This window comes from Sturnus vulgaris, chromosome 4, assembly GCF_052056855.1.
Source record: "Sturnus vulgaris isolate bStuVul1 chromosome 4, bStuVul1.hap1, whole genome shotgun sequence".
NCBI classification, from domain to species: Eukaryota; Metazoa; Chordata; class Aves; order Passeriformes; family Sturnidae; genus Sturnus; species Sturnus vulgaris.
In genome coordinates, this window is record NC_142246.1 from 2,025,522 (window position 1) to 2,038,038 (window position 12,517).

The 12,517-nt window shown below is 43.3% G+C and overlaps 1 protein-coding gene across 1 annotated transcript; it reads right to left on the reverse strand.

Moving 5' to 3' along the window:
* Positions 1–209: 209 nt before the first annotated feature.
* On the reverse strand, positions 210–12,123 carry M1AP (meiosis 1 associated protein). Its single transcript, XM_014876239.2, has 9 exons — positions 11,814–12,123; positions 9,462–9,644; positions 7,738–7,912; positions 3,933–4,106; positions 3,256–3,406; positions 2,581–2,722; positions 1,884–2,090; positions 1,210–1,365; positions 210–1,048 (listed from the first exon to the last, which is right to left on the reverse strand). Exons 1-9 carry the CDS (start codon positions 12,060–12,062, stop codon positions 905–907), a joined length of 1,581 nt encoding a protein of 526 aa, XP_014731725.1. The 5' UTR covers positions 12,063–12,123; the 3' UTR covers positions 210–904.
* Between the last annotated feature and the right edge of the window lie 394 nt (positions 12,124–12,517).

Sequence of the window (12,517 nt, forward strand, 5' to 3'; positions counted from 1 at the left end):
GCCCTTGCCTTTGGGCCTGTCAGAGCTGGGATCCCAGGGAGAAGAGATGGCTCTGATGGGATTGTGGAACTTGCCTCATGCCCCTTGCTCCCCTGCAGCTGTTTCCCAGGAAGCACAGGTCAGTGCTGGGGTAGCAGTGCTGGATATGTCAGAAACCATAGGCAGAGAGTGAATTCCATGGAAGATAACTTTATTTTGAAACAGCTTTTCAGAACCAAGTAAGTAGAACACAAACTCTGCTGGTGCTTGGCATCAGGGGCTCAGTGAGACCACACCTGCCTTACACCTGCACTGAAAACCAGGCTGGCAACTGGGCAGGAATTCTCTGGAATTGCTCTGGCTTGGCTTTTACTACAACCCCCTTCATGAACTAGGGCGTTGGACAGCAAGGCAAATTTTGCAAGCAACCAGATTATCTGTGAGAGCAGAACTCTAGGCTTTAAAATTAAATCCAATTTTCATTCCTGTTCAACCACCCCACTGAACCTGCTGCTGTGGGATGAGGGCAGCTCAGCGTGACTGCCCTGCCTTGTCTGTCTGATTTCCTCCCTGCCCTGCCTGCAGCTTTTCTGCTCCCTCTGACAGTGATCTGTCATCTGTGGCCTGTGCTTGCCCAAATCAGAAACCCAAATTTGAGGTAGGCTGGTGACGTGTGCTGGCAAGAACAGGAAATACGTGGTGCTGCTGCTGCAGGGGACAGCTGGATCTCTGGACAGAGGGTCCCTGAGCTGCAAACTTCCTGCAGAACTGGCTTGGTGACGAACACAACGGTGAAACAACAACAAGGAGGAACAAACGATGGGAAGTGCTTGCCTGACCAAGGCCAAGCTCGGTGTCTTGCCTGACCACATCCGGCCAGCTGCTGAGCCAGGACCTGTGCCTGCCCAGGGGCAGGTCCTGCTGCTCACTGCAGGAACTCCTCGTACTCCTTGGGGAGCAGGGAGCCCTCACAGGAGCCTCTCCTGGCTGTTGCTGCTGGTCTGAACGTTTGGAGGGGAGAAGGAGCCATCAGCAGGGGAGCCACTGCAGCTTTGGCTCTGCTCTGAGGCTGCAAGACAGAGACAAAATGCAAATCCTTGTGGGAGGAGGTGCTGGCTACATCCAGCCCCTGCAGGGCACAGGGAGCTGCCTGCAGTTCCCCTGCAGGAATCTGAGCAGGAGGGGACATCAGAGCCCATCCAGGCTGCTCACACACAGGGACTCACTCACCTGCCTGGGCTGGTGCCTCTCTGGGCGCTGCTCCCGGGGCTGGGGCTGCTGCCGGTGTGGAGGTTTGTACAAGGAACTCTTCAGGTGTTTGTAGAGGTTGCTCTTCAGGTGCAAGGGGTTGTAAGCAACTTCCACTTCCAGATTGTTCAGGGCGCTCTACTTGGAAGAAAGAAGTTGAGTTTGCTACAGGATGTGACAGGTAAAGGCTGTGGGGTTTGTGTGTTTGTGGTTTTTTGGGTTTTTTTTCAGGTTTCTTTTTTTTTGACAGTGTTGTAGACACTCCAAGCCACCGTGCAGTGAAAGGTAAAGGGATTTTTGGCTGTGCTGCAACCCATAAGGAGCACTCTTAGCTGTGTACAGAACAAGAGGCATCTCCAAATAGATGCTAATGGGTTTCAACATTCCCTTGCAGGATGCAGTCCTACCCTTTCCCATGCCCAGAATAAACCAACAAGCTGGAGCACCCCTTCTGGCCACTGTCACCCTCAACTGTGCTTCACAAAGGCCTCTTCCCTCCAGCAGACACACAACAGTGCTCCAAAGGACAGGTGTTTGCTGGGAAGGAGTTTTGGAGTGCTCTATCACACTCCAGCTGTCACTAGAGATTGTCACAGCCATTTCCTTCTCTCTTTATCTGCTGAGGTGATAACGAGAGCTGATAATGAGTGACTCACCTCGATGGGGCCCCTGACTCGCTCCGGGTGTTCAGCCAGGAGGGCTGGGAAGGCTGATGGCAGCAGGAGCTCTCTGATGGCCACAGCTTTCACCAGGAGAGTGGCAGAGTCAGAGGGGATGATGACAAAGTAGGGATGCACCACCACGTTCCAGTTCGGTCCAGTGTTCTGGGGCTCATGCCTGGCCAAGAGCATCCACTTCCTTTTCTAAAGGGCAAAATCCAGGTGTGAACAACAGGCAACAGCCACTTCCTTCAGCACTGCACACTCACACGTCAGGGAAAGGAAACTTCTGCAGCAGGGCTGAGGACAGTATGGCTTTTCTTTTGTTTTTTAGCAAGTCAGTTCTTAAGAAAAACACCCAATTTTGCTTTATGGCCGGTTAGTAACAGCCGCTTCTCCATACTCCAAGCCTTGGTTAATTATTTTTGCTGTGAAAGTCACAAGTCTAACTCCAACCCTGGCATTTGCACTTCACACCTCCAAACATTAATTTCTCACAGGTTTGAGGGTCTTCCCTAAGATCTGATGAGCTGTAGCACCTTTCCAGCAGATGGAAGGATTTACAAGCCCAACTCTGGCCCATGAGATGAAGTTGCAGCTTTTAAAATGTTTCCTGGTGCAGCCAGACAGATGTTACAAGGTGTGCACTCACTGTTCCTTTCCCCACATCACACTACAGTTTTCACACACTCACCAGGAGACTGTGACACAAAGCATGGAAGCTGTGCTGGTTTGTCTCCAGTTCATCCCAGTCCAGCTGCCAGCAGCTCGTGGGCTTGATGATGAAGGGCAGCCCATAGAGTACAGACTCACAAACTCCTTCAGACTTCAGAGCCCTGCCAGGATACAGCTCATGTTATCATCATTGTAAGAACAACTGCACAGCTTAGAAATTACACTTGTCTTTTCCTAGAAATACATCTCAGAAAAGACACTGGAGAGCATCCCTGCTCATGAACTGCTGCCAGAAAAGTGAATTCTTTGGTAAAATCACAGTGCTGTGAGGCTTTGCTTAGGCTCTGACATCCAGTTAATTGCTGTGGCCTCATTAGGTAATGAGAGAGCAGAATTACTGCAATAAAACATTTCACTGGGGTGAAAGAATTTTTGCATGAATGACACCTGTGGTGTGACACTCATTGAGTGCTGTGGTGACACCAGGTATGACTGTGGTCTGCACGTGGGCTGTGCTGTTCCACGAGAGGAAGAGTGATGGAATTGGGGTTTTTTCACACCAGAATTTGGCTCACCAGCACCTCAGAGCCCCCTGGTGATGTCAGCAGGCCCCACGATGATGTAACACAGGAAAGTGAAGCTTTTCTTACCCCTTCTCCCAGTTAGCCAGTGGAAGACAAGGAGCAGCACTCACTTCAGCACCCGGAGTTTGTGCAGAGCTGTGGATGGCCAGGCTGCCACGTGCCAGGGAGAACTGGGATCTGCTGCTCTCCCAGTGCCTTCAGCTGGCCCTGAAATCCGGCCTGGGTCCAGCAGCCTCTCCTGCAAATCACACTTCAGGCACACTGGGAGGAGGAGAATGGTTTGGGTCACTGGGATTGGCAATGTTTAGCACATGACATGCTCAAAGCACTTAAAAATCAGTGTTTTCTAGCAACTGTTGGGGAAGGAAAACACTAAAGCCTGGCACAATGCATCAACCTATCCCCAAGTCCCTCTGCAAAACAGCTTTTATTTAAGTGCAGCCCTGGCACAGACTCTTGGTTTTGAACACAATTTTTAGGGCTATTCAACGCTCCAGATGCTTTTTACCTTGACCACATGGCTGTAAATTCACATGCCCCTCCAGGCACATTTTTGCTGCAGACTGGAAACAATTGCAGCCTCAGCAGCCACAGCAGCAAAGCAGCAGCTGAGGATTTTCCAAGTTATCCCCAGACCTCACCTGGGTCTCTAAATAAGAGGGAAAGTGCCCATAGCACAATCCTGGGTAATATTTAATAATTGTAATAATTGTAATTATTAAGTAATATTGGATGAGGGATTCAGGAGCTCCTTGAAGGGGAGCAGAGGGGAGAGAAAATGAAATACTTAAGGTGTTTTTGGGTGCAGCAGAGTGGCCAAAACTTCCTGAGGGAAGGAGGAGATGGAGCTGTTCCCTCTCTGTGCCATGGTCATGGAGCCACGTTTTAAACAGCATCTCCAGGCTGATGACATTGTCCTCTACAGTTTGCACCTCGATGTCCATTCCCAGGATTGCCATATCTGCAGGAAAAAGTTAAAAAATAGGTGAAAAAGCACCAATATTTTCAGCCATCAAAAAGATTTCTCTGGTTTCTCATACCCAGCAATTATTAAAGTCCTTTGTTGGAGGTGCAGACAAATGTGGTGTGATGTAGCAACAACTTTTAAGCATGGGGAAATGTAGGCTGGACAGGAGAGTTAGGCAGGGTATAAACAATATAAACCCAAAATAAACCCCAAAACCACCCACAAAAAATACCTCAAAGGTGCATCCAGATGAGAAGCTAGCTTGAAGTCCATCAGATAAAGAAAAAGAAAATGGAATAAATAAAATAAAGTGAAGGAAAAAATAATCAATTTGCAAATTGCATAAGACATGCAACATAACCACTTGTAAACACAGAAGGTACAGTCTGCTAGCACTAATAGCTTTACCATACAGCCAGGATGTGGAAAGGCTTTCTGAGAAGATGAATAAATAGCAGAAATAGCCTTTTTCCCCCCTTGTGTTTACCAGGCCAGCAGGGGGTTTAAAAAACAGTGCTGCATCCATCTACACTGAGAAATCTCTTCTTTATGCATTAGCATTTCTAATGCCATTTGGCAATAATGACACTTACGTATTAAACCCCCCCCCAAAAAAACCAACAAAAAAGCAAAACAACCCAAAACAAAAGAAAAACCTCCAGAAATGGATTCATTTCTAGCTGGCAAATAATCCAGGACTACTGTAATGATTGTGATTCTTCAAATGCTCTGCAGGACACACTTTTTTTTTTTTTTTTACTGTCCCCACCTCCCAGCTCTGAGGAAGAGATTATGTTGGTTGTGTCTCTGTAGCAAAGCAGATTCGACTCCCACTCACACCAGGAGATATTTCACACTGCCCTTGATACTAAAAAACTTTCCTTATCATCTTCCCTGGCTGCCAGGACATTTAATTCCTTTTTTAAAAAAGTTCTTTACTATTTTTTTGGTTCTTTTTTTTTTTTTTTTTTTTAGTTAGAAGCTGTTCTTCATGAACTGAGCTGTTCCCACTGCCATCCCCTTGCCCTGACACTGAGTCTTGCTCCCATTTCCCTGCAGAATTCACTGCTGCAGGATGATCCTGTTTTGGATGACTTTCCTACAGATTTTAGATTTGGGTTTCTCTCAGGGATGTGCACTGAAGAGAGCATTAACAGCTCAAAAGACAAAACACCAGGAAATTCATTTAATTGACTTTTACAAACAGCAAAACACAGCTGACAAAGGGAATTATTTGTGTTTTGGGGCTGGTAAATGCTTTAGTTCTTCTCTCAGTAAATATTTCCCTGTTGTTTTTTATTTATTTCCTCTGTAAGAGATTTTTAATCCCTTACACAATTTTAAAAGAAATTCACTGCATTCATGAGGAAAAGCAGCCAGCATCTCCTTTGCATGGGGTCTCAAACTTCCTGGAGAGCAAAGCCACAAAGAGAAAAGAGCCCTGGGGCTTGCAGAAATGGGCTGTGGCCATAAAAAAAGGCATTAGTGCTTTATCTGCACGACTTGTTTTTTGTTTTTATCAGACAGAAAGAGCTGGGGGCAGTCATCTCCAGCACATGCAAATATTAACCTTTGTTAGCAAAAGATCTGGCAAGGCTCAGCTGCTTTCAGGGAGTGGAATGGGCCAGGGGAAGAGAAATAATAATAATAATAATAATAATAATAATAATAATAATAATAATAATAATAAAAAGGCCAAGCATCCTGTTGGTTACTGCCCCTGATTATTCCCACCTCAAATGTCCTGCTGTCCATGGGGTTTAGTTAAATCAGTTTGCTCTGGTTCTGAGATCTGAGCTTTTTCAAAGCTGTTCTAAGATTTGCCAACGTGGGGTTTTCAAACTACTGAAGTCTTTTCCAGCTGCACTAACCTGGGAATGAGCCTATGGAAGGGATATTCTGCTCTGGATATTAAAAATGTAAGTAGGTTCAAATAACCCCTAAATAAACGAATGGAAGAAATATCCTCAGTGAAATGAAGCTCTTGATTAAATGCTGCAGCACAATATTTATTTTCTAGTTCAACACAGCACTAATCTTGCATTTCCTGTATGATGGATCTTGCAAATTCACTGTAATTTTTTTGTAGTAAAATTGATTTTTTTTTTCTGAAACAGAAAAAGGGAGCTCCAGTGGGTATCATAAACCAGTTTGGCTAATTTTTCCAATTATCTCACCTATTCATCCCCTCTTGCTTTTCATAGTTCATCTACTCAGAAAATTAGAATTTCATCACTTGACATTTCAATGGCCTTTATGCCCACATTTATGTTTTCATTCCATTTACTGGGTGAAAGGGCTACACAAAAAAAAATCCACTTTTAAAAATATTATGGGTGGGGTTTTGCCTTCCCTAAAAGAGAAGCACAGAACATTTCCTCCTCTGTGGAGCTGAGCCTTCCAAGGCTTCCCTGCAGGATTCCCAGTCCCTGCTGTGACAATTGAGCAGAAATTTGTTACTGCAACCACGAAATAAATGAACAGGCAAGAGACAAATAACACTGCCTGTCCCTCAGTAAAAAACAGAAATAATTTTCATCCTCTCTCCCAGCTGCACATTTCTGGAAAGAGTTACTGTCACTAACCAAGCCTCTTAATTAGCTTTAATTAGGTTTTTTTTTGTCTTTGATACAGTTCCTGCTTACTGCTGCTGCTTTTCTCCATGCTCAGACTGAAAACCTACACTGAAACATACAAAACCAATTATTAGTTTACTATTTTTAAAATAGTTTTTTTATTTATTTACTTGGAAGAAGAGTTGTTTTTTTTTTTAGTTTATGGAGATTTTTTCACAACTTTTCTTGTGGTTTTGATGTTATAGTGATTAGTTATTAGGGAGAATGGAAATTTGATTATTATGTAATTTATTTTTTTTACTAACAGTTTTTATAATTATTATTGAGGATTATATTAACTTACGAGGCACACTTTAAAGATTATAATATTTTAAATAAAAGTTTATTTTTGAAAACTGTTTTTTTGGGGGGAACATTAGGAGTTTTTTATTATTTAAACTTAGGGGATTACAGTAATTTTAACATGTGTTTATTATGTATTTGTTAATTATGTATTTGTTTTGGTTTAGGATAAATTTGGGAGAAAACTTTTGAATGGGATTTTTTTAGGAAACAGATTTAAAGGAGAGGAAGGAAAGGAAAGGCTGAAAAGCCTTATCCCCTGCTTCTCCTTTAATAAACTGGATATAATTACTAATAAATTTTTAAAATATATTATTGAAACTGGGACGTAGGGTAGGATGAAGAAACTATAAACCATACATATTTGGAATAAATTTTAGTACCTTTATAAACTTTTTATAAATCATTACTCAGAGTGTGTTACCCCCATAACTCAATGCCTTTTTCTCTTTATTCCCCCACAGTGAAGCTGTGTCACAGATGAATTTCAAACAACACCAAGAGCTGAAGTGACACCCGAGGTCTGTGAGTTCTACAAGCCCCAGAGAAATTCTGTGGTGCAAACTTCCTGCAGGCACAGCAGTTCCCACTGACCTAAGGGACATTCAATGGCCCAAAGGGAAGTGACAGATGTTGGACCAGAGCAAGAACCAGTGGCTGTCGTGCTGCCCAAAACCAAAACTTCCCTAAAAATGCCTCCCACTCACCAGTGCTGGGCTCCTCTGCTGGCACACACTGCTCCACGTCCTCAGGCTGCTGGAAATCTCTCTTCAGAACCTCAATGACCTGTATTCTTCTCAGGCTCACCAGGTCTACATCTTGTAACTTCTTTTCCAGCTGCTTTACCATTTCTCTGCTGGGCTGGCTGGTCAAAACTGTGATCTGAAACACAACTCAGAGCATGAAGAAGCTGCCTCTAGCCCAATTCTCTCTTGAGAGGTGATGATGTTGAGTAGAAGTCTTGCTGAAATATCTCACCTATTCCAAAGCAGATTTATAAGCAATTTTTTTTGAGCTTTGGCTCACATTTAAGCCAATATGATTGAGAGGTTCACTGGAGGAACACGTACAGGTTTTCTGCTCTGTGCTTTGCACTTGTGATCACTGAGTGTGTGTAAGAAGGGACTTGTACATTAATTACAGTTCAGACAGACTAAACTTGGCCTTCTCCCTTGAAAGCTGAATGGGAATTTGATATATTTTTTAACATATACAGTCTATCCTAAAGATATTTCCAAAGAGAGCAGCAGTAGGTGTGAGTCTCACCACCCGGTTTTGGTCTGATACTGAGAAAAGGAAACAAAAATTCAACTTACTCTGCATAAAAAAATGCTTGTGATTGCAGGGGGAAATTGCAATCACTTAAGTATCTGAAGCAGAAAGAGGCCTTTTTTAAAAACTTTTTTTTTGGCCTTTTGTAAGGGTAAAACTCCCTCCTGCCTGTCAGTGATCAGAGCCTGACCCTGCAGCATGTCTTACATCCTCTTGCAAAGAGAAGTACAATAAAATTGCATAATCTAGAGGAACAAGGATTGCTTAGGGGAGTAAAAACTCCTTATATCCATGGACTAACTTAATTTTTAATGTAGCTTGTTCCTTCAAGTATACTAGAAAATATCCTGGATTTTGTTGTATGTCAAAAAAGGTCTTGTCTCCAAAGCATGGTCTATTTGTTCCAACCCTCAGCTTTAGAGTTAAAGCACAAATCACCTTTCAAATGTCAGGAAAAATACCTTAAAGCCCCAAGAAAAAACAGAAAAATCAGTAGAAAAGTTTCCTGGGCAGACACTGGGAGTGAGTCTCCATTGCAGCCTGATCACAGTGTGACTCTGGAAGGGTTTAAGGACCTAAACAAAGCAGAAAGACTTGGAAAATTTCACTTGTGGGAATCTCAATTTGTTTTTTATGACTGGCAGGTGGATCCTGAGCCTGGGAAATCTGAAATGCAAGATTTTTTGGAGCTGATATTTTCTGCTGTCTAGAGGAAAACACCATTTCTGTGTGAGTCCTTTCCCCTCCATAACTCCCTGTCCTTTCATGTCAGTTGATACTGCTTAAAAAAACACTTCCTCCTGTGAACCTTGCTCTGCTTTCTGCACTCACACGTCTGTTCTCATGTGTTGTTAGCAGCTTCCCTCCCTTTTATGCAAAAACACATTTAGAGCTGAAAACACACACAGCCACCAGTGTCCACCAAAATCTATCAGATCCTGGACCAGGACAGCTTTCCCTAGAAATGTCCCCTTTTCCAAATATCCTGAGGGATTTGATGACTTGCTATCTTCCTTCAGGACTTCTGGACAGTGGATTTCTGTAACAACCAGAGTGCTGAATATCTAATTTTTTCTGCACGTCCACTGCACACGAAATACACATTTATAAAGCACAACGATGTGGGATGGCTCCCACTCCCTTCCCAGCATTTTCTTACCTCAACAGAACTATTTGTGGAGCTTCCTGCTGCTGTGTGCCTGCTGTACTGCTTGAATTGCTGCAATCCATCCTGCACAGCTTGCACCACTCCATTCCCTCCCTGGGGGAAGGAGCCTTCAGCTGGGAGCGAGCGGAGCTCCGAAATGCAGGCTTGAATTCGGGCAAAGTTTTCTTTCACTTGCTGCAAAACAAGGTTCAAGGAGCAGGAAAGGCTGGTAAAGAGCATGGAATGGCTCTCCATAATGTGGAGGAATGCTGGTGGTCACAGAGATGTCAGCTCACCTGAGCCTCACTAAAAACTCAGAGCTGAGACAAAGCCAGCAGGTGAACATTGGGGCCACAGGAAAGGCATTGAGTGAACTCTACCAAATTTATTTAAAGCAATTCAAGACATTGCTGCCTTCCCCAGTGAAGAGGCAGCAGGTGAACATTTCACTTATTTGTTTCAGGATTTGTGGAGCTCTGAGTCACTGAAACACCCCTGAGCCATGGGTTTGCAGGGTGGCCTTTCAGTGGGAAGCTGCAAAGGCTCTGCTCAGTCCTCACTCTGTCCCACATTACATTTTTTTGATGCTTAAATGCTGATTTCTTATCTTGTCATCATTTGCTGTCCCCCACAGTTACCTACTTTCAGTCTGGCTTCTCTTTCTTTGCCCTCCCTGCCCTTTCCAGGGAAGCTTTATGGACTCTCCTGCTGGGGACAGCAGTGGGAACAGAGACCATAAACAAGCACTGAGAGGAGATTAAAACCAGGGCAAGTGTGTGTGACACTTCCCCATGTACTCTCCCCATCTCTATTTTCAGCTCTGGGGCTTTCCTGACTTCATGATTTGTCTAACAAGCACCCTTTAACACAGCTCTGAAAATCACCTTTCAGTACAGCAGCTGATGTCTACCATTGGAATGTAGCACCCAAAAAAAAAAAATAGCAGAGTGAATACAAAGAATGGCTTGAAAATTATTAAAATTATTGTAAAAATGTTTTGCAGTTAAACTTATAATTTGTTCTTGTTTTACCAGCCAGAACAGAGAAGGGACTTACTTCTATTTAAAGGAAGAAAGGATAAAATACAAGCATGTTCTTCAATTTAGCCAGAAAAGTAAATATATTAAGAAATCCATGGAAGATAAAGCAAGTAAATGCAAATTAGGAACGAGGTACAGGTTTCACAATGACAATTATTAACCACTGGGTGAAATTATCAAGAAAAGCACTTGATCACCCATCTTGTCTTTAGATCAAAGCTAGTTGGCTTTCTGGAAGGAAGTTTTAACGAGATAGGGGTACTTTGATGAAATATAATATCCTGTGATATGAAGAAAACAAAACAGTGATCTAAGGGCTCCTCTGTCTTTAAAAACTGTGACCATCAAAATGAGGAATTGTTGTTTAAATAAAAAAGACAGCTGATCATGAGCAGCAGTCAAAAGATTGTCCTTGTCACATTATGCATAACCTTTTCTACAAAATAAACATCAGCATTAACCAGAGTCTTCTTGCAGATCACGTTTGCTAATTTACTCTTGTTTTAAAATTTTTCTCAAGGTGTCAAGACTTGACAAAACTTTTCAGAATGTTTCCACCATCGCTGTATAAAGTGGAAGGGTTAATCCTGTGTGTTTACAGTGATGTTGTGTAAATGGGACTGCTCAGTGTGATTGTTTCTAACAGGATGGCTTCAAAAATTCCTGTGAACGTTAAGATGCATATTTATATTCCCAAACTATTACTGCAGAACTGCTACTCATTCTCCACCTACATTTATTCCTCTGCAGAGCCCTAAATGAGAGCAAGATTTTTTCTTACTGACTTAGATCTCTACATTTAAAATCTGTGTGGATGTGGCACTCAGGTACATGGTTAAGTGGTGGATTTGGCAGTGCTGGGTTTAGAATTGGATTTAGTCTTAGAGGATTTTCCAGATAATTCTGTGATTTCAGGATGTTTCTCAAATTCAGCACAGATGTTTAACTCTGCACCTTTCCCCTTCAATATCTAGAACCTCTCACACATTAATAATATTTATCCAGTGTCCAAATTATTACAGCTCGAGTTGTGTGTGATAATTCTGACAGAGAAGCAGCACATGAAAGGTGAAACAGATGCTCCAAAACACATTCTAGGAAGGAAGAGCACAAAACCTAATTTATCAGGTTCACAGATCAAAAATGATTTTTTTGACTCCTCCTTTTAAACTTTATCCTTTCATAAAATTCACCTCGCCGTGACACGATCATTCTGAGAACAGCTGGTTTTCAGATATAAACGTGTATGCAGATTTTCAGCTATAAATTTAGACAGAAATCATAATTTTTTTAATTTTTTTTTTTCCCCTGAGCAGCAGCATACCGTGAAAGGCAGCAGACACTCCTGCTGGGGCTGCACCACGTAGAGGCTGAGCAGGGGCACTCTGCAGGGTCCTGCCAGGCCACATGCCAGGCACAGGACATTCTCCAGAGCCTCAGAGAGCACAGAGCAGGTGCTGGCCCAGGAAGGGGAGGTGACATCCACCACCAGGATGCGAGATGGCTGCTGGCTGGGAGCTTTAGCAGCAGCAAAAACTCTCCTTGGTTCTGAGGGTAATTTTCTGGAATTCATGGCTTCTGCACGTGGGTTTTACATGCACAGTGATGCATCTGAATGGGAAAAAAATAAATAAATAAACAGCAATGAGTGAGTTTCTCTCTTTGCCATTCACTAGCTCAGTAATAATTTAGACTCCTACATCTTTTTCTCCAAACCAATTGCTGTCCATACTCTAATAAAGCCCCACAAAATGCATGTGGTCAGGAAACAGAATGTTTTCACTAATGAGAAACGTGGCAGAGAGGCTCTTACAGGTGCAGCTGGAGCAGTTCCAAAGGTTGGAGCTGTGTGAGGTGAGCCCCCAGCCTGGCTCTGGTGCATCCATCAGCTGCTGGAAAGCAAAAGTGGGAACTTCACCTCCTAATTCTGCACTGGCCAGGAGGTTGCACCCAAAGCCAGGGGAGAACAGTCCCTGTTGCTTCATCCCCAGCAAAATGAGACAAATAGCTGGAAAAGCCAAGAGAGGC